We start from the raw sequence: 22,395 nt of genomic DNA, 5'->3' as shown, positions 1-22,395 counted from the left end.
ATTTTAAATACTTGGTTATGCCTGATGGGCTTGTAAATGCTCCTTCTGTCTTTCAGAGAATTTCTGAATCGATGTCATACACTGATGATGTCCTGATCTAGTCCAAGACCAAGCATGAATATGTACAACAAGTACATGCAGTCCTACAAAAACACGTAGAAATCAACCTGTTCCACTAGAGAACTGGTAACATCCAGCTTGGTCAATCCTCTACCAGACCACCAGAGGGCGCCCGTCCAATGAGTTTTGAAAGAATTATTTGTTATTTATTGTCATTTCCTGTTTGTTCCTTATATAAAGCATATGGACTTCAGCTTTGTTATAAAGCTTTATATTTTGTCCCCTCACTTGTGTAAGTTCTGATTTTGTCTTGATAGTCTAAAGTCTGTGTAAAACTCTGCCTTGCCTTGCCTCGCCTCATTTCTGCCTTTTGCTGCCCTTCTGATTTGTGACTTATTGACCATGTCTGCCTTCCTAACCATATTATTAGAATGTGATTTAAAGTTTGTATTCTCAGAGAGTTACTGGTAGTTGACCTGGAATGTTCTGACCCTGCCTTTTGTCTTAATAAAAGACAAAAAAATAAAAACTCTGTTCCAAGAGTACTCATATAGACAGGGGCAGACTTAGGGTGGTGGGCTTGAACCATTGTTGGGGCCCTATACATACACCAGGACATAAATTTATAACTGGTCCAGCCAGAAAATGTAAGGATGCTATAACACAAAACAGCAGCTACTATAATAGCATGATGGCATGGCATTAGCAAACATTTTATTATATACATCCCCAATCAAGAAAAAGTTGGGACAGTATGGAAAATGCTAATAAAAACAAAGAGGAGTGATTTATAAATGTAATTTGACTTGTGTTTAAACAAAAAACATATAAAGACAGGGTATTTGATGTTTTACCTAATCAACTGCATAGTTTTTTGAAGGTAAACGTTTATTTTGAAACTGATGCACGCAACATGTTCCGAAAAAGTTGGGACAGGGGCAATTTAGGACTAATAGCAATGTGACGAGTTGAAGTGAGAAGGTGATGTGAAACAGTTGAGGCAATCATCTAATCATAGTATATAAGGAGCCTCCAAAAAAGGCCTAGTCCTTAAAGAGCAAGGATGGGTCGAGGCTCAACTATCTGCCAAAAGAGGCGTCAGTGAACACTTTGAGATAAACATTCCCCAAAGATAAATCGGTAGGAATTTGGGCATGTCACCTTCTACACTGCACAATATAATTAAAAGATACCCGGAATCTGTCAAATCTCTGTGAGTAAAGGGTGAGGCCGAAAACCACTTCTGAATGTGCGTGATCTCCGATCTCTCAGACATCACTGTCTTAAAAACCGTCATGAGTCTGTAATGGAGATCCTGACATGGGCTCAGGAATACTTTGGTAAACCTTTGTCAGGCAACACCATTCGCCGCTGCATCCACAGATGAAAGTTAAGGCTTTACTATGCAAAGCAGAAGCCGTACATCAACACTGTCCGGAAGCGCCACCCACTTCTCTGGGCTCGGTCTCCTCTGAGATGGACAGTAGCACAGTGAAATCGTGTTTCAAATAATTCAATTCAATTCAATTCAATTCAATTTTATTTGTATAGCGCTTTTTACAATAGACATTGTCTCAAAGCAGCTTTACAGAAATATCAACATGGTATACAGATATTAAAGGTTCGAATTTATCCCAACTGAGCAAGCCACTGAGTGGTGACGGTGGCAAGGAAAAACTCCCTAAGATGTTTTAAGAGGAAGAAACCTTGAGAGGAACCCGACTCAGAAGGGAACCCATCCTCATCTGGGTAACAACAGATAGTGTGAAAAAGTTCATTATGGATTTATATGAAGTCTGTATGGCGTTAAGAGCAGCCGTAGTCCCAGCAGTCTGGAATTAAAGAAGATTTGAGCTCCATCCAGAGGCAGAGAGGATCTGGATCTCTAGTATCTCCATAAATTCGTGTGGGGCTCGGCGAAAGGAGAGAGGGAGAAAAAAGATAATTTTTTAATAATAATTTTTGGAAATTTTCAAAACAGCTCTCATGTTCTCTGGGCCAAAGAGGAAAAGGACCATCCAAGCTGTTATCAGTGTCAGGTCCAAAAGCCAGTGTCTATGATGGTATGTGGGTGTGTCAGTGTCCATGGCATGGGTAACGACATTCTGTCCAGATTACAAGCACATGGTTGCATAAGCAGAGAGTTCGGGTGCTAGCATGGCCTGCCTGAAGTCCTGACCTGTCTCTTATTGAGAATGTGTGGCGCATTTTGAAGTGCAAAATAAGGCAATGACGGCCCTGTACAGTTGTGCAGCTGAATAAATGCATAATGGACAAATGGGGGAAAATTCCACTTGCTAAACTTAACCAACTTGTGTCTTCACTCAGCATCATGGGTATTGCTTTCTTTTACTTTTTAATTACTTCTTTCCTTTTTTCATTCTACCATGCTCAGAGACAAGATGACATAACAAGGGCAAGATGACAAGATTACAGTATAATAGCTGTTGACAGTGCATGTCTCAATCTTTACTGGCTACTGCAAGAGAGTACACTACAAGAGAGTGTGATGCGCTTTCATTCTTATTTCAATCTAATCTAACGATATTATTGTCTGTTTAAGAGCCTTGGGGGTCTGTCTATGCAGACATCATAAGGATGATGGGAAACAGGTAAATGGCCTCTGGAGCCATATTCCCCACCCCCATAAACAAACAGCAGGTATACAGTGGCAGCTAATGTGCATTAAAGATGGGTAATTTCTACTGAAACAATGGAATTTATTTGTATGTGTCTGTGCTCATTCCCATTCCAAAATCTCCAACATCTCAGCTCAAACATGTCCACACACACACACACACACACACACACACACACACACACACACACACACACACACACACACACACACATATATATATATATACGTGTATAGACGAGGACGCGGGCAGCCTTCCGGACAGTTCCCTCAAGTTCCCTGCCTCCCCAGGGGAACAACGTGTTCCCAACCCTTCGCCCAAACCCCTCTACTGGACAGAAAAAAGACCCTATCCCTATCAAGGACTGAGGGGAGTGCGAACAGGACAGGTCCGACTCAGGAAGGGGAATCCGTGTCGCTCTTTGACAGCCTGACAGGCTCAACAAAGGCTCAATTCCACCGGGAGATACGAGCAAAAAAACCCATGGTATGCAAACACAACAGGACCCGAAAAATATACCCACCAGGTCTAAGGTTTCCTCTGACACGGACAGGAAATATTCCTGTGGTAAAGCATTCCAGGATTTTTTTTCTTACTGTCAGGGTTACAGAGGAGTTCGAATATACTGTAATACATACTAGGCTTACAGCAAGACCTATGTGACTACTGAGAAAAATGTAACAGTTCTTTAGGAGAGAAATATAAAAAGACAGGTGTATGACTTTCATTGACTTCGCTTAAGACTCACCTCACAAGTATAGTTGGTTTCTATGTGGAGATTGAGCAAACTGTATGTATGATAAGTGCTGTTTACACTGAAGTCCTAAGAGGTGAACCACAACAAAATCCATTACTCTGCATTAAAGCAGAACAACTGGATGCAGTGTTGTATATATTTATTTGCAGTTAGAATAATGAAAATATTTTTTGATAATAGTTCCAGATATTTTAAGAGCCTACTGACAGTAGGTTCATATAAATGTATTTTTATTGCATTACCTTTTTGCATTTAATTACAAAATAAATAAGATTATTTTGTGTTGTAAACAAATGTGTTTAAATTTTTCCAATGTGTTCATCAAGAATGAATGATATGGCATTAAAATAATTACTGGGTGAATAATTTCAAAGCTGAATGTAATTCTTTTTTCTTCTTATTAAAAGTATTATTGGATTTGGATGTGTTTGTACCTGGTTAAATAAATGATTAGACTTGGTTAAATTCTGACTTATTCTGAAATTATTGTCTCTAGTAGATTACGTTAAATCCTTGTTACCGCAAATCTGCGACCAGGTTAGTACAGGCTAAAATCCAGGTTTAGGTGGAGCATTGGGGCACGCCAACTGAGATTTTAGAGTCCAGGCTAACAACTTGGCGTTAAGTGTACTTAGTGTGTACAGGCTCAATAGGAAATTTCCGTTTAGGACAACAAAGTTGATCGACCAAGTCTAAATAGGATCAAGTCTGAACCTCTGATTATTGTAATATTTTTTCTAGTTAAGTGTACATAGGAATCTGTGGCATGATTATATTAAGCTAATTTTAACTCAGATATTATTGGTCTATCTCTGTAAATTTAGTGGTCATGACCTCTGACTAGAAATAACGTTACTATAATTTAGTGTTCCTATCTAAGGGGACTAAGCAAGGAATTTTTTAGAAAAGGGCAAGTATGGGCGGCCATCTAAATAGTATTACTCAATTACCTCTGGCTAATGACCAGGACTGGTGAGTTTGTGACCGTGAGATCCGCGTACACGACCGGTACGAGACTCTGAGCGACATGGAATCCGAATGAACGAGCACAATTTAAACTATAGAATAAACTAGAATTAATCAAATGTAAAAAATCAAAAGTATTTACAGATCTGCGTTCTACAAATAATTAGGAAACAAATACAACACTGAGGTTTTTACAATTGGAGTCAGATTTAATTTAAGACAGAGTCAAACAGAATTGGAACAACAAATTTAATGATCTAAATGTATTCGCATCGCTTAAGAAAAGACAGGAACACGCAGGAATCCTTCTACCACGTCACTGGATACCGTCGTTGGACCGGTGAGTGGACCCTTACATAACCAACATTTAGAATTATTACTTAAACATAACCTATACTGTATGTATAATCAATATTTAGAAGCATAATCTAAAACCATAGAACACTTTTTAATCGAGTTATATTCTAAGTGTGTTCAGAGCTAGACGACTTCTATGTTTTACTGCACAGCAGGTGTTTTGTCTACAACAGCTTCACTCTATGGCAATAAATTAGCAATTAGACATTCACCAAAACTGTGTTTCCAATCAAAGCCCTTTAAGCTTGCAAACCAGTGTCAAAATAACAGATCAGACTTCCAGGATGAAGTGTACCAGGCTGGGACTAAAGCCAGAAAGTCATTCATGTATAAGGGTCAATTTATAAAGGTAAAAACCTTGTCCTGATGAAACCTTTCAGAAAATACCACTGACAACGCATGCGTCACAAATATAAGATATCATATATACATTATTAAGGCGATGGAGATTGGTTTGTTTTTAGAAAGAAAAGATTAATACCCCGCCTACAGATAAATTTACTGTTTGAGAAAAGTATATAAAGGCTTGTGTGTGTGTATAATTCAGACTTTCTGCAGACTGTCTCACTTTACTGTTTCAATGAAGTTTAATTACTTTTTGACATCTACAAACCCTCTTTTTCTGAAGTTTTTTGTTAGGCTGGAAAGATTGTTTTCCATGACAAAATCCACCAACATCCCAGAGTTGAAGCTGTTCTGTACTGAGGAATGACCTAAAAATTCCTCCAAGCCGATGTGCAGGACTGATCAACAGTTACCGGAAACATTCAGTTGCAGTTAATGATGCACAAGGGGATCACACCAGATACTGAAAGCAAAGATTCACATACTTTTTCCACTGAAAGATATTTAATATTGAATCATTTCCTCAATAAATAAATGAACAAGTATAATTTGTTTAACTGGGTTCTCTTTATCTACTTTTATTTATTTTTTTTCTACTTTTAATGTTTTAGGTGATATTTATGCAGACATATTGAAAATTCTAAACTGTTCACAAACTTTCAGGAACCACTAAATAATAAATTAACCAATAATAAAATAACTAAATAATAAAATAACCAATAAATAACTAAATAATAAAATAACCAATAAATTGCCTGGCATATTAAAAAAAGCAATATTACATTTAAACAGTGTGCAAGAAAACAGAATTCACAGAATGTGGAATTATCAGAATGTGTGTATTTCCTAGAAGACTTTAACTTGAAAAATCTAAACAGAAAAAATTCTCTCAATACCAAAAAAAAAAAAAAAAAAAAAAAAAAAAAAAAAATGCAAACATCTTTTATTTATTTATAACATTGCATTAGTGCAGAAGGTCTTCTGGGGGGAAAAAAGCAATATATTCCTAAAATCTGAACATAACATGGATGCAAGGCGCCACCTCATCGGATCTAAAAAGGGAGGAAGAAAATGTCTTTATATAGTGACTACAGTTAAATGAAACATATCACTAACATGCAGAACTTTAATTTATGTAAATAACATACAATGTATAACAATTACATTAAATTATACATTGAATACACATTAGTGACCCTTTATAACTGTACAACAGGGGTCGGGAACCTATGGTTCGTGAACCATATATGACTTTAAATTACTGCCAATGGCTCAACAGTGGAGGGGTGGGGGCACGAAAGCCAGTGTGTCAATTCAATTTTCCAGTCCGAATTGACAGACGATTTTGCATATTTGGAAGTCACATTAACGGTAAGCAGTGTTCAATTTACTCTTACTTACATAGGGCATGTTTTATTCATTTACCATTTGACGAAACTATTAAAGTTAGTTAAATGAAGTCCAAGTGCCACCTACAAGCAAAATGTGTAATGGCCTTTATTACATTACCACTTTTGATAATTATGCAATCATAGTAAAGCCAATAACTAATAACAAGTAGACATAAAAACGTCAGAAAATGTGTTAACCTTTCTCTGGGTCTTTAAAGAAAAATATATAACTTTTTGGGGTTTTTATGGCTCTGCCAGCTGAAAAGGCTCCTGACCGCTGGTGTACAAGGTGTGTATTTATATTGCTATTAGTCAATAAAGAACTAAAGTCATAAAAATGTTATGGATGTTATGGATCTTTGAATCTGCCATAAAAAAAAGTGCAAGTGAATGCATTTTAATCTGCAAAAAGCACAAAACTTATATTTACCGTGTAATTGTCCCATTTTTTTTCAGGATCATAATGCTCCCAGCGGCTGGCAGGAAATATGTGTTTGTTTTTTTCATACCAGCTCCTCAAAACCACTTTTCCTGCATGAGTCTTTAAACACACACACACACACACACACACACACACACACACACACACACACACACACACACACACACACACAAATTAACATCTGTGGACAAGATTCCATGTCAAACAGACTTATGTGAAATGTTCATTATGATGAATGGTTATTGGACTTAATGTTTAGATCACACCATGCCTTTACCTCATCTTTCTCAACTGTAGCATCATTTACCAATCGGATATCGTCATGAACATCAAAACTGAAAAGTGGTCCTGGATTAAGACACACAAATTTGCTCTTAGCATTAAAATTGATACAGGTCAAGTGCTTCAGTTCACATCAAACATCAGTACAGGGAAAAATGTGATCTCTGTGACTTTAATTGTGGCATGGATGTTGGTACCAGAAGGGCTGGTTTGAGTATTTCAGAAAGTGCTTATCTCCTGGAATTTTTACAAACAGCACTCTCAAGAGTTTAAACAGAATGGTGTGAAAAGCAAAAAACATCCTGTGTATGGAGGGTATCCAGGCTGAAACAGCTTATTGAGTGAGATCAGAGGAGAATGACCAGACTGGTCTGAGCTGACAGGAAGTCTATAGTAACTCAAATAAGCACTCTACAATCTTGGTGAGCAGAAAAGCATCTCAGAACACAAAACACATCAAATATTGAGTTGGACTGGCTACAACTGCAGAAGAACACATCAGCTAACTGTCAGTCAAGAACAAGAAACTGAGGCTATCATGTGCACAGAATCACTGAAACTGGACAGTTGAATACTAGAAAAAGACCAGGTGATGGTCAAGTTTGGGTGAGCCTGTGCCCATGATAGCCTCGGATTCCTGTTCTTGGCTGACAGGAGTGAAACCCAATGTGGTTGTAAAGAGTGATTATTTGAGTTACTATATCCTTCCTGGCAGCTCAAATTAAATTGGCTATGGTCATCTGACCTCTCTTATAAACAAGGCATTCCACCCACAGATGTGTAACTCAGTCAATGTTTTTTGTTGAGTAATTTTGAGGGGACAGCAAATTTACACTGTTACACAAGCTGTACACTCACTACTTTACATTGTAGCAAAGTGTCATTTCTTCAGTGTTGTCACATGAAAAGATATAATCAAATATTTACAAAAATGTGAGGGGTGTACTCACTTTTGTCAGATACTGTATGGGATGACAATGAGGTGTAAGTGAGCACCCTGTTTTATTTAAAGAACAGCGATCTATCAAAGTCTGGTAGTTACAACACGTTTTGGGAAGTGTATCATGGGATTAGTCGTTGATCATCGGGCTGGAAAAGGTTGCAAAACCATCTTTAACGAGTTTGGACTCCACCAATCTACAAAGATCACGCCAAGAGCAATAGGTCTACTTAGGGCTACACAATTAATTGAATATTGATCTTGATTATGATTTTGACTGCCCACGATTACATGAACATGATCGACTGCGATACTGATGTTTAAATTCGTCCTCCGCTCATAGAAAACTCTGCTGCACATCAAATCAAGCGTTTCCTAAACTTACAGCCAATCACCATAGAGTGGCGCAGGGATGATGTCATTTTGTACGCCAAAACCTGGAAACGAGTTAGCATTTTAACCCTTTCGGTTCCATTGTCTTGAAGTCAATGGGCTTTTTTTTTTTAATGGGATTTTGGTTAAAACCCTGAAATAAAGTCTGTGGTGAACACAAGCTCAAAATATTTTCACGTTTTGTTCTACGACACAAAATACACCAGTAATACCCCACTCGTGAGTTTTTAAAGCTTTTACGTGTATTGAAAAGGACAGTTTCTAACATGTTGCTAAATGGAACTACAGACGTTGTCAGGAACATTAAATGTCATCACGTCGAACAGGAAAAAACTTTGCAGATAAACTGGTTCAGGTCCGCTGTGCACAATTCCCAAAAAACATGGATGAAGATTCATCCACAGAGTAAATCCATATTATGGAAAATGTTTCAAATCAAGTTTGGAAAAGTTTGTCGAAAGCTTGTCGACCGTGGTTTAGTTAGTTTATAGTATATGGTTAGCTTTTTATTTTTGCAGATTGTATTTAGGCTTCAAACTTGAAAATGATCTTGATGGACAAAACGTGTTAGTGTTGTAAACTTTTGTTGATCAGAGCTTATCTTTTGCAATAATCCAAAAGCCTATGTGAAAATCCTATTGGGTTTTTGTCGTGGGAAGCGGTGTGATGATAACTTCCCGGTTCCGGTTCAGAATGACATCGTCCCTGCACCTCTCTATTGGTTCATTTGGCTGCGACTCTCCTCCTGCAAACACGGTTATTGACTTTTCTGCATTCGCCTGAATTGTTTTCATTTGGTTGCATATTGTGATTTTTGATGCATATTTTCATTTGGTTGATGGCCTTTTTATTTTTACTTATCCTATATGTTGGATACAATTTTATTTATATCTTGCTTCTACAAGATGATGCACTTTAAGGATCAGTCTAATTTGCTGCAAAGATGTGTACATTAGCAGGAATGTAGCACGACATGGAGGTGAAAGCAGCAGTCTGTTTATTTAAATGTGAAAGTGCAATCAAAATATGTTGGCCCTAAAATTAATGAATAATCATGATCTAAATATTGATCAAAATAATCATGATAATCATTTTGGCCATAATCATGCAGCCCTAGGTGTAATAGTCTCTGAGGTCACAAAGGAACCCAGGGTAACTTGTAAGCAACTAAAGGCCTCTCTCACATTGGTTAATGTTAATGTTCATGAGTTCACCATCAGGAGAACACTGAACAACAATGGTGTGAATGGCAGGGTTGCAAGGAGAAAGCCACTTCTCTCCAAAAAGAACACTGCTGCCTGTCTGCAGTTTTCTAAAGATCACATGGACAAGCCAGAAGGATATTGGAGAAATGGTAAGTCGTCTGCACTTATGTAGCGCTTTTTTAAACCTTAGCGGTTCCAAAGCGGTTTACACCATGTCTCATTCACCCACACACACTCACACGCAAGCGCTAACTTGCCATCAGGAAGAATTTGCAGTTCAGTGTCTTGCCCAAGGACACTTCGGCATGTGGAGTCATGTGGGCCGAGAATCGAACCGCCAACCCTATGATTCACTATACAATTATCAGTATACAATTTATATTTATATGTATAAGTGTGTGTGTGTGTGTGTGTATATATATATATATATATATATATATATATATATATATATATATATATATATATATATATATATATATATATATATATACACACACACACACACACACACACACACACACACTCTGTATACATACATGTATACACACACACTTTTCGAAGATGATGTAAGCTACTGAAAAAAAAAAAATATGACCTTTCTTTGACTACAAGACCATTTGAATCTGTTCCAAAACCTAGTTAGTTCATCTGCTGGTTCCAATGATAAAAATTCCACATAAATCCTACAAACATTCCACACTTGTTGAACCACATATTGCGGTAATAAGAATCCCGGGCAGTTGGACGGACAGACGCATGAACAGCCTTAAAACATAATGCCTCTACCACTCAATGGTGGAGGCACAAAAAGAACTCCGCTACATTCATAGAATTTTTGAACCATTGGAACAAATGTCAGAAGTACTTTACTTTGTCACAAAGCAGCTTTACAAAACCTTGTGAGCAAGCTGATGGGGCCAAGGATTGTTGGATGATTAAAAACAAAAAGCATGTGATGTCAGAAAGTTATTTAAAAGTGTGTTCAGAAACCAGATACCTGTGGTTAAAGGAAAAAAGCGAGCATTTTTAAAAACACTGCTCAAAGCCTCCTTAATAATGTTTATAATTGGTTTTATCATAATCATCATCACTGTGTAATTAAGGCCTTATTTTAGGGATTCATTCTGTGTTTGACTGCTCTTACATGGGGGATGATCAAGTCCTCCTTAATGTACATGAGCTGCTCCACTCTATCAGACCTGTGGGGCACGAATACAATGATATTACTTAACAATGCAAAATCAATTAACAGATCCACAAAACAATTCAATCAGAATGTACATAGTATTGTTTAACAAATTTTTACTTTGTACGTATAGACATGAACAAAAATGTATTCATAAGCATAAACAAAGACATGTACACAAAACGTAAACTGCTAATGAAAATATATTAATATATACACTATTAATTCCCAACATTAGAACTTTGCTGCAAAGCTGTTGCTGGCAATTACAGTTTTCCCATGTATAGGGCAAAATATTATTATTATTATTATTATTATTATTATTATTATTATTATTATTATTATTACTATTACTATTACTATTATGATTATATACAGTGGTGCTTGAAAGTTTGTGAATATAGAATTTTCTACATTTCTGCATAGATATGAACTAAAACATCAGATCTTCACAGAAGTCCTAAAAGTAGATAAAGAGAATCCAATTAAACAAATAAGACAAAAATATTATATGTGGTGATTTATTTATCTAGGAAAATAATCCAATATTACATATGTGAGTGGCAAACGTATGTGAACCTTTGTATATACATACACACAGTATCTCACAAAAGTGAGTACACCCCTCACGTTTGTGCAAATATTTGATGATATCTTTTCATGTGATAACACTCAGGAAATGACACTTTGCTACAATGTAAAGTAGTGAGTGTACAGCTTGTGTAACGGTGTAAATTTGCTGTTCTCTCAAAATAACTCAACACACAGACATTAATGTCTAAACCGCTGGCAATAAAAGTAAGTACACCCCTAAGTGCAAACGTCCAAATTGGGCCCAAAGTGTCAATATTTTGTGTGGCCACCATTATTTTCCAGCACTGCCTTAACCCTCTTGGACCTGGAGTTCACCTGCATTTAAGTGGGAAAATTTAAGAGGACTATTGCAAAGTCTGTTGTATGTGCCACACTTCCTGACTTGTTTAAGCTCTTTTTCAGTTTATCAGCAATCAGTCTTCTTGCCTTAACTCTCTGAAGTCTTTTCTCAGAACCTCCAGGGCTCTTTGGAGAAACTGCTCAATAGAATTGCCCTTCTTCATCTAGAGTAAGAGGTATGAAGTCACACAAACACAGAAGTATGTAAATAGCCAATTCTTTTCTTTTTGCTATACACAGACAACATTTGGGTTTGAGATAAAAAGTTGAACATGATCAAAAGATAAACACGAAAGATCAGAATTTCAGCTTTTATTTCCCTGATATCCACATCTAGCTCTGTTAAACAACTTAGAACATTGCGACCTTTAGTGACCTCTAGAGTAGCCAATTTTGAGGTGAGCAAAAGTATAGGAACAGACAGTCTTAAAGAAATAACACTTAATATTTGATTGAATATCCCTTACTTGCATTAAGGCCAACCCATTGACATCACCAACTGTTGTTTTCTTCATTTGTGATGCAATCAGGTGCGAGTAAGGCCGTATTTTATTAATAGAACAGTAATCCATCAGAGTCTGATCTTCACTACACTTGTATCATGGAAAGGAGATTTCTGAGGACCTCAGATAAAGAATTGTTGATGCTCATCAGTCTGGAAACGGTTACAAATCCATCTCTAAAGAGTTTGGAGTCCTCTAGTCCACAGTCAGACAGATGGAGGAAATTTAAGACCATCGTTACCCTTTCCCAGGAATGGTCGAGAAACAAAGATCACTCCAAGAGCAAGACGTGTAATAGTCCACAAGGTTACAAAGGAGCCCAGGGTAACTTTTATGCACATTAACATTGGCTAACGGTGTGCATGGCAGCATTCCAAGGAGAAAGCCACTGCTCTCCAAAAAGAACACAGATGCCCCTCTGCAGTTCATGTGGACAAGCCAGAAGGCTACTTGAAAAATGTTTTGTGGATAAATAAGACCAAAATATATTTTTTGGTTTAAATGAGAAGGGTTATGTTTGGAGAAAGGAAACACTGCATTCTAGCATAAGAACCATATCCCATTTGTGAAACATGCTAGTGGTAATATCATGGTTTGAGCCTGACTTGCCATCATTGATGAAACAATTAATTCTGAATTAAACCAGCAAATTCTAATGGAAAATATCACTATACAGAATCGTACGTATTGTACCAATATCCGAGCAGTAGGTAATGCCATGGTTGCGATTGCAGACACAGCCATGGTTTGGGAATGCATGGTTGTTTCTGGAATAGGCTCACTAATCTTTATTGATGATGTGACTCATGATGGTAGCAGCAGAATGCATAACAGTTTAGCAATGTCAGTGGGTTGCCGGCTTGGAGCAGTTATTGCATGCAAGGGACATGCAACCAAATATTAAGTTGTGCAAGTTGGGGTGTGCTCAAGTGCTGGTTTGTGAATGGAGGGCAGAGCCAGAGAAGGTGAGTGGTGAGGAATGCACACCTGTGGGGAATTCTATTAATTAATGTTGTGTTGCAGTGAGGAGATGTGAGGATAAAAAGGGGAGAAACGAGAGCCGAGAGAGAGAGAAGCCAGCACAAAGCAGTGTGTGTGTGTGTGTGTGTGTGTGTGTGTGTGTGTGTGTGTGTGTGTGTGTGTGTGTGTGTGTGTGTGTGTGTGTGTGTGTTTGAGTGTGTGAATAAAATATGCTGGAAAATGAAAGAAAATAAAGCTCCTTTTGAGTTGTCCAGACCTGCCTCCGGTTTCCTAATTTCTGCCGAAATAATATTGAATGTACCATAAGTGTTATATACTTTAATTTACTTTGAGACATCTATTCTAATACTTTAGCTCACCTAAAAACTGGGTGGTCTGCCAAAGGTGCCCTTTTCTAGGTTGTTTAGCATATATAGATGTAAATATCAGGAACTGAAAGCTGAACCTCTGATCTATCGTCTCATATTCATCTTTTGATCTCAAACACAAATGTCTTCAGAGTATAGTAAAAACAGGAGAATTGCCTTTGCCGTTCCAGTAGTTTCAAAGGGGACTATATGTATCATCATATCCAGAATATTATGCATATAGGAAGAAAAATCTGTTTGTTCTAATATCAATGCAATAAATAGCAAATTAAGGTTTAATGGGAGAAAAGAATAATATTTTGCTGTTATTAGGCTGTCATTGTGGGTACCTTGACTGTTTTCCGGTGTCCAGCTCCATCCCAGTAACTGAAAGTGATCTCAATTTCTTCACCTGAATAGGAAAAAAGTCAAATTTAAGTACCTTTTGTTAAGTTTATTCAGTCTGTTAGCAACTCGTTTTTATTTCACCTACTCAGCATAGTGGAGTTCTGACACTTTTTGGGCCTCAGAGTTAAGGGGCCAATGTAGATTATTATTCAGGTGTATGCTCAGAACATATAAGTCAAAAATACTAGTTACTGGTGAAGTCAGGAGAAGAATGGATCCTGCTCCTTCTATTGTGAACTACTGCTTTTTCTGATCTCTTTCCAGTTACTTGGTCTTGAATCTCTTCATGAGACCCAAGGGACCCACCCACCAAAATTCTCATGAGGTTATCAGTAGGGACGCACCGAAATAATAATAAATGAAAATTCTTGGCCGAAGCCGAATATAATTAAAAACGTGGCCGAAAGCCAAAGGCCAAATACCGAACACGTTTTTTCACGTTTTTTTCCATTTATTTTGCCTTTTCTTTTTTTTTTTTTTACCATTGCCTGAATTAAATAGTCAAAATGTGCTTTTTATTATTTTGTCTTGCTCTTCAAAGAAAAAAATCAATTACAAAAGCTACAATTTCAAAATATTTATTTAACACTGAACATTTTTTTTCATTTCAGCAGGCATAGGCTACCAACAAGGCACAATATAACTTTAAATAAATGAGTAAAATAAAAATATTTTGATGTGGTCATCTTTGAGCCCCTTGAATAGCCGATGTTAGGCCTATAATGGACTGCTGAAAGAATGGAACACTCTGTAGACTACAACTAAAAAGTTAATTAAAAAGTATATTGACAAGAGTGCAGAAAATGGTTCTATTGGGTTCTATAGGGCTGATTATATTGGGGATATATACCGCTCGCATCCCTGTACACCTCGCGCAGTATCATAGCAGATATAGTAGAGTTAGATACGTTGTTAATGTTATGTTCCTTGATAGATTTAGTTAGTTTAAACTATAGATTAGTTCATTTAGTGATTTAGCTGGTTTTTCCGCTCCCAGTCCATAGTAATAGTACATGTTTCTTGTTTTGTGTTTTGAACCTGTTTACTGTGACCGCGACTTTGATTCCTGCTTTGCCTCGTTTATGCCTGTTTGCCGATCGCCCGACCCTTTGCCTGTCTTGACTAAGTTTTTTGGATTACGATTTGGATTTGTCTGCCTGCCCTTAAATAAATACGTCTTTACCTGCTTCCATACTCTACTCCTTTACGTCTCGCGACGTGACAGAATACTCATGAACAGAAACAAAACAAACACACGTCCATGCACGTTTACTGTCCACAGTAAACATCCGAAGAGCACGTAGCTCGTGCACGTAACTCGTGCACACGCACGCCCCCTCATCGAGGTCGTGACATTCGTGCGTCTCACTCTGGTTGCTAGGCTATTTTGTCACGTCATCAAACACGTCATTGTTTGGTCAAATTTATTCGGCCTTTTTACTTATTCGGCCGAACACTGGAAGTGCTTTTTTTGCTATTTTCGGCCGAATAATTTTGGTTGCCCAGCATTCGCTGCATCCCTAGTTATCAGAGTTCGTGCTTACCCTGGCTCAAGAATAACATAACAGATTTCACTTTGAAAACCACTAACCATTACAAACTGACAGACTCTAATTCCTAATTGAAGTAGAATTCTTCACGTCTCGAGCACATCAAAAGTTCCATTAATTATTCACAGTTAAATATTCTTAAATTCATTTGCAGTGAGAATGAAGACTTTTGCCAGAAAATTAAGGAAGTGGGCACTTTTTTTAATTATTATTTTTTTTATACAACTTTTTATTCTCCAAGAAAATCACAGATCTTGTCATGGCCCCTATTAACACTATTGAGAGAACAGATGCATTGACCTCTAAACAGTTTACTGCTAGAATAGAGAGAATTCCTTTGGTCCACACTTATCATGCCACTAATACAACAGTGATTGACGTAATACTTAAAAACTTCAAAATCCTACTGGACAATCCTGAGACAGCCTTATGTACACCATGCCTTATGACATAAACGAGAAGACATCACAAATGCAGTTGCATTGCATAGACATGCTTCCCATTAGCACTGTCAAAAATGAAGATTCAAGAAGTTCTCTCTCTGTCGGTCTCTCTCTCTCTTTCTCGGTCTCTCTCTCTCTCTCACACACACACACACACACACACGTTCGAGTACTCAGGTCAATACCATGGAGATATAAACTAACAGTCGTCACATGCCGTGGCTCGAGGTAGCTGCCAAAAAAATATTTCTTACTAAAATATTTCATAGTTTGTATGCAAACAATTTTTTTCATAATGTTACAGTTGGACTTTTTTGTAGCAGAAAAGAACACTCAGTATGTAATTGGTTATGTAGCTTCATGTTCTAATTGAAGCATTTTTGTAATAAATATAACGGGATAGTGAGAACTGAACTGTCACTTCATTTATCAAAGTTCTTCCACCACAAAAATAGGGCTGGTCTTGGGCATTAAACTACCACCGACCTGCGCTGGGTATAGTGTAGTGGGGGAAACTTTCCATCAATGTGTATATGCTGTGTGTACAGATATTAAAGAAAAATGAATGCGGCGTTGTATCAGGCTGCTGCATGTGGTGGAGGCCAATGAAATCGCATACCGTAATTCCGTGGAGTATCTTGTGTCACAGGTTTGCAGTGTGCTGGATGGCACAAACATCCCTATTCTTCCCCCGACTGATGAATAAATTCGGTCATGTGACACTTTTTGAACGAATGCCATTTTTTCTCAACAGAAACTATTTTCCTAACAATCCCCCCCCCCCACCTTTTAAAGTATCGACGTAGAGTTTATGTGCTAAAGTTAAATGAAAAAAAGATTATGTCGACCTTTATGAAATTTTATTGATAATTTGCATTTCCATCAGCTATATTGGCAAACATTTTAATGCACTAAAGCTTTCATAACCAAAAAAACCCCCAAAAAACTTTGATGGAAACGTGGTTAATGTCTATAGGCACAGTTATTCAAAGAAAATTCTATTTTCTTTTTTCCTACCATTGTTTGCATTATTCTTTTCCCTATCTGGTGATGTAATAATGGACTTTATGGCATTCGACTGCTTAGCTTAAACACACTTAACTATCTTGATTTATTAAAACACAAAATAGAGATTCCTGTGAAACAAAAATTAAATAATGCCAATAATTAAGATTCCTTTACAAGTACAAATAAGCGTAATAGCCTACATATTACAGCAGCTTCATTCATGTTCAGATACATACAATAATTGTTATTTTCATATCACTTACTTTTGATTTTCTCCTGCTTCCGCTCCCATTCCTGTCTAAGCTCCTCCCTCAGGCGATTTTCCTCCTCTTGGACACAAAAGACACAAAAACAAACAACACAACTCGTTTAAACACCAAACAATATAGCCGCAAGTGGCAATCTGCAGGGTCCAAGCACCCTTGCTAAGCGTTTCAGAATTATAAGCTCACCATAGATTAACATACTGATACATTAACATATTTCTGATTTTAACCCAATGCTGAATAATGGGAATTCATAGCAAATACTACACAATAAAAAAATAACATTCTATAAAAAGGAATAAAGCAATAAAAAATGTGGAGATTGTCAAATCTCAGTGTGGATGTGGTAAAGGAAAAGGCCTGCGCTGTCTTGCCATGTGAATCAAATTGCCTCCCTCAAAGTCCTGGTCAAGGTTATTCACTTAGCAGAATGCTAGCGAAGGCATAACTTGGCTGACTAACTGAACACAGCCCATGATACATCATACAGGTTGTACTTTGAAAAACACATTCTACTTTTCCTCTAAACAAACACATTTTGTTATTTTTATTTATTTATTTATTTATTTATTTATTTATTTATTTATTTATTTAAACAGTTCACTGGTGCAGGTGATGGTATTTTCATTGTTGCAGGTTTCTTCTATTCCATACAGTCTAGCCTAGGCAAGTGCATCAAAAGTCAAAAACTTTTACCTCTCTTTCCCAGTCTGGAAGAAAGCTGGTGTCGACATTAGGATTCTTCCCCAGCCTCTTTTTCTTAACCGGGGTGTCTAGCAAACAGCAACAAGTCAAATTAAAAACAAAAGTTGAAATCTATATCCACAGCAACATGACTGAACAGGTTGTCGATGCAAATGTCAACTACTAGAAAAAAAAGTTCAGGTGAACTTGCAGGTAGGGCTGCACGATTATGGCCAAAATGATAATCCCCATTATTTTGATCAATATTGAGATCTTGATTATTTATCAAGATTATTCATTGATTTTAGGGACAACATATTTTTATTGTACTTTCACATTTAAATAAACAGACCACTGCTTTCACCTCCATGTTGTGCTACACTCCTGCTAATGTACAAATCTTTGCATTAAATTAGACTGATCCTTAAAGTGCATCATCTCGTAGAAGCTAATTATAGGATAAGCAAAAATGCCATCAACCAAATGAAAATATGCATCAATTATAACAATATGCAACCAAATGAAAACAATTCAGACGTATGCAGTGTTTACAGGAGAAGAGACGCAAGACAATTTCTTTTCTACAAAAATTTAGGAGCACAGTTGAAGTTTAGTGAATTTTTGTTTTGTTTTGTTTAGTTTTTTTAAAGAGATGGTAGCGTTAACGTGCCAGAATATAACACACAAGCAGGCGTTAGAAACATAGTGCGTGATCAATAAAAGATGGCGGTTGTGAGATCGGGAAAGTGAGAGAAGCAGATGATGTTGAGTGTTAATCGTCATCATAATGGCTTCCCTGCAGAATTTCCACACTTGTTCGGTTGACTGAGGTGATGCAAAGCAGTGTGAAAGTAACTGTTGCGCGGTGTAGATGCATTTTGGACTTCCTGTAGTTTTTATTCTGATTGTATTATACAACATCGACCAGGTCACTCGCACCGGTGCGAATAAATATTTATTCACAGTCGCACAAAGTACTTCAGTCGCAAATATGATTGAAATGGTTGCACTGTAGAGCCCTGAGTTTATCTGCAAAGTTTTTTCCCCGTTTGGTGTGATGAGGTTTAATGTCCCCGACAACCTCTGTAGTGCCATTTAGCATCGTACTAACTAGTGTCGTGATTTTCAGTCGCGCAAGCGCTGGAGCTCGCAGAGAAACTGGCAGCTTGAGCGCTAAAATGCTAACACCATCTCCGGGTTTTGGCACTACAAAATGACATCAGCCCTGCGCCGCTCAATGTGAATGGGAAGTGTAGGAAGTGTTTGATTTGAGTGGAGAAAACAGCAGAGTTTTCTATGAGCAGAGGACGAACTTTAAACGTCAATATCGCAGTCGATCATGTTCATTTAATCGTGTGCAGTCAAAATCGTAATCGTGATCGATATCTGATTAATTGTGCAGCCCTACTTGCAGGGCTATCGCTATATACAAGTAGTCTTGGAAACTGGTAAATATAACACTAGAACATACAATGAAGTCATATTTACAGGTAGGAAACTTGGGATTCTGCATGAGGGGTTTACAAGATGTGATGCATAATGCAAACTTTTAGCCCAGTGAATTTTTTTGTTACAATACTTACAATGTAATTGGAATTGGGAACAATCATATACAGTGGTGCTTGAAAGTTTATTAAACCTTTAGAAATGTCTATATATCTGCATAAACATGACCTAAAACATCATCAGATTTTCACACAAGTCCTAAAAGTAGATAGAGAACCCAATTTAAAAAATGAGACAAAATACTACAATATATAATTTATTTAGGAAAATTATCCAATTACATATCTATGAGTAGCAAAAGATTAGCAGTTACTTTTTAAGGTGGAATTGGAGTCAGGTGTTTTGTCCTCCAATCAATGGGAGGACAATCAGGTGTGAATCAGCTCGCCATATTATATATATATAAAAATAGGGCTCTATCAAAGTCTGCTCTTCAAAACACATGTCTGATGAAGTGCATCATGGCATGAACAAAAGAGATTTCTGAGGACCTCAGAAAAAATTTACAAACCATCTTTAAAATGTTTAGACTCCACCAATCCACAGACAGACAGACTGTGTACAAATTTAGGACATTAACGACCACTGTTACCCTCCCCAGAAGTGGTTGGGAAACAAAGATCACTCCAAGAGCAAGATGTGTAATAGTCTGCAAGATCACAAAGGAACCCAGGGTAACTTCTAAGCAACTAAATGCCTCTCTCACATTGGCTACTGTGAATGTTCATGAGTCCACTATCAGGAGAACACCAACAGGGGTGTGCATGGCAGGATTGCAAGGACAAAACCAGTGCTCTCCAAAAATAACATTGCTGCCTATCTGCAGTTTGTTAAAGATCTTGTGGACAAGCCAGAAGGCTATTGGCAAAAAGATAAGAACCTTATCCCTTCTGTGAAAGATAATGGTGGTAGTATCATGGTTTGGGCCTGTTTTGCTGCATCTGAGTCAGAATGGCTTGCCATCATTGATGGAACAATGAATTCTGAGTGATACCAGCATAACCTAAAAGAAAATGTCAGGACATTTGTCCATGACCTGAATCACAAGAGAAAGTGGGTCATGCGGAAAGACAGCGACCCTAAGCACACAATTCGTTCTACCAAAGAATGTTAAAAAGAAAAAGAAAAGAAGAATGTTAATGTTTTGGAATGGCCAAGATCAGCAAAATCTGATTAAGATTTGATCACATTTTTGTAGGAGTTTTTTTCTTTTTAACTTCTATCGTGTCGCGATACCAAAAATCTAGTAGTCAGTACTTATATACCACCAAAAGTACACGATACCAAAGTCAATACCACGGTGTGGTATAATTAAAATAAATAAATAAAAAAAATTTTTTTACTCTCCTGGAGGACATCCTCCTCTGGCTCATATGGGCAGAGAGAGAGCGAGAGCGAGAGAGAGAGAGAGAGAGAGAGAGAGAGAGTATTTTAGTGATCAATCACGGTCTGACAATGACCAATGAAACAGTGGAGGCCACAAGTGCTAAGGTGCACTTCTAAACGCGCGCACACACACACACACACCCTTGTACTCCGAATGCAAGCATTCGTTTAAATTCACTGATATGCTGGCAGGCCAAAAAGATTTATTAAAAGCATGAACATTTGAATAATTATTAGAGACATTAGGCTACATTTAGCTGACAGGACACGGGCTGAATGGAGATGCATGGTGGCCCATTAGGATAGTTTATAACACTGCAATGTGTTAGCATCGTTAACACATAACATTACATGGAGCATAGCGTTAGCGGGGTGTGCCCTCCATTTATGGCAGCCGCCGGATGGCCACACCCCGACCATCCATTCTACCCAAAGGACTTTGCCCGGGGGAGGGTTTCTCACCGTAACCTGCATCCATGGGGACACCCGGGAAGTGCCAGCAGCCGAGGTCCAGATCCGGGGTAAAGCCAGCGTCTGGCCCCTCCAGGTGTGCCTGATCCCCGAGCTTCCATTGCCCCTGCTCCTTGGAAGGGACTGGCCAGGATTCCCGATAGGCCCCGGCGATTGAGTCAGGCAGGCCGCGGCGACGCACAAAGAGGACCCGGGCCCGGCAGGCCTACCTGGCCCAGGACGACGGAGGCGCCGCCATGGAAGGTAAGGCCCCCCAACACACTAACCCTCTGTCTTCTGTCTTTTTTACCAGGTGAACCGGGAGGGGAAGTTTGGACGGCAGCAGAAGGAGGACGACCGCGTGAAGCACAGCTTGGCCCAGGTGCGAGTGATAGAGGGAGTCGACCAGAGCCCTGACCTATGACTCCCTACCTCGTACTTTCTCGTCCGGAGCAGTCTCCTCTATCAGCGGGCCTGCTGCCGCGGGGAGCAGGTGGACCTACTGGTGGTTCCCAAACCAAAGACTCAAACAGTAATGCACCTGGCTCATACCCATCCCCTCGGCGGCCACCTGGGGCTACGAAACACCCTGGAGAAGCTGAGGGATCGCTTTGTGTGGCCCGGGATGGACACGGAGGTCCGGGCCTTCTGCCAGCAATGCCCGCAGTGCCAAGCGCACTGCCCCACAGAGGCCCCCGCCGGCGCCCCTTATCCCTCTGCCCATTATCGGCGTCCCCTTCGAGCAAGTGAGCATGGACCTCGTGGGCCCCCTTCCCAAGTCTGCCCGGGGCCGTGAGTACATCCTGGTCATTGTCGACTACGCCACCCGGTACCCCGATGCGGTGCCAGCTGCGCAAAGCCACCTCCCACAACATCGCCAGGGAGCTGGTACTTCCTGTTCAGTCGGGTGGGGATCCCAAAGGACGTGCTGACCGACCAAGGTACGCCTTTTGTGTCTAAATAA

The 22,395-nt window shown here is 38.6% G+C and overlaps 1 protein-coding gene across 1 annotated transcript; it reads right to left on the bottom strand.

The window, feature by feature from the left end:
• Nucleotides 1-4,402: 4,402 nt before the first annotated feature.
• LOC128633006 (protein FAM50A-like) lies at nucleotides 4,403-21,459 on the bottom strand. Its single transcript, XM_053681462.1, has 9 exons — nucleotides 21,444-21,459; nucleotides 18,096-18,178; nucleotides 17,403-17,463; nucleotides 14,081-14,142; nucleotides 11,987-12,063; nucleotides 10,925-10,979; nucleotides 7,235-7,360; nucleotides 6,946-7,056; nucleotides 4,403-4,474 (listed from the first exon to the last, which is right to left on the bottom strand). Exons 1-9 carry the CDS (start codon nucleotides 21,457-21,459, stop codon nucleotides 4,403-4,405), a joined length of 663 nt encoding a protein of 220 aa, XP_053537437.1.
• Between the last annotated feature and the right edge of the window lie 936 nt (nucleotides 21,460-22,395).

This window comes from Ictalurus punctatus, chromosome 7 (genome assembly GCF_001660625.3).
Source record: "Ictalurus punctatus breed USDA103 chromosome 7, Coco_2.0, whole genome shotgun sequence".
NCBI classification, from domain to species: domain Eukaryota; kingdom Metazoa; phylum Chordata; class Actinopteri; order Siluriformes; family Ictaluridae; genus Ictalurus; species Ictalurus punctatus.
This window is presented reverse-complemented; position numbering and strand designations above follow the sequence as displayed.

Excerpts from the sequence above, each read along its gene's own strand:
- LOC128633006 (XM_053681462.1), bottom strand. Across the intron at positions 7,361-10,924 it reads AGGACTTGATCATCCCCCAT|CACTTGACCTGTATCAATTT; the intron begins GTAAGAGCAGTC and ends TGTGAACTGAAG. Across the intron at positions 4,475-6,945 it reads AAAAATGGGACAATTACACG|AGTCTCGTACCGGTCGTGTA; the intron begins GTAAATATAAGT and ends CATGTCGCTCAG.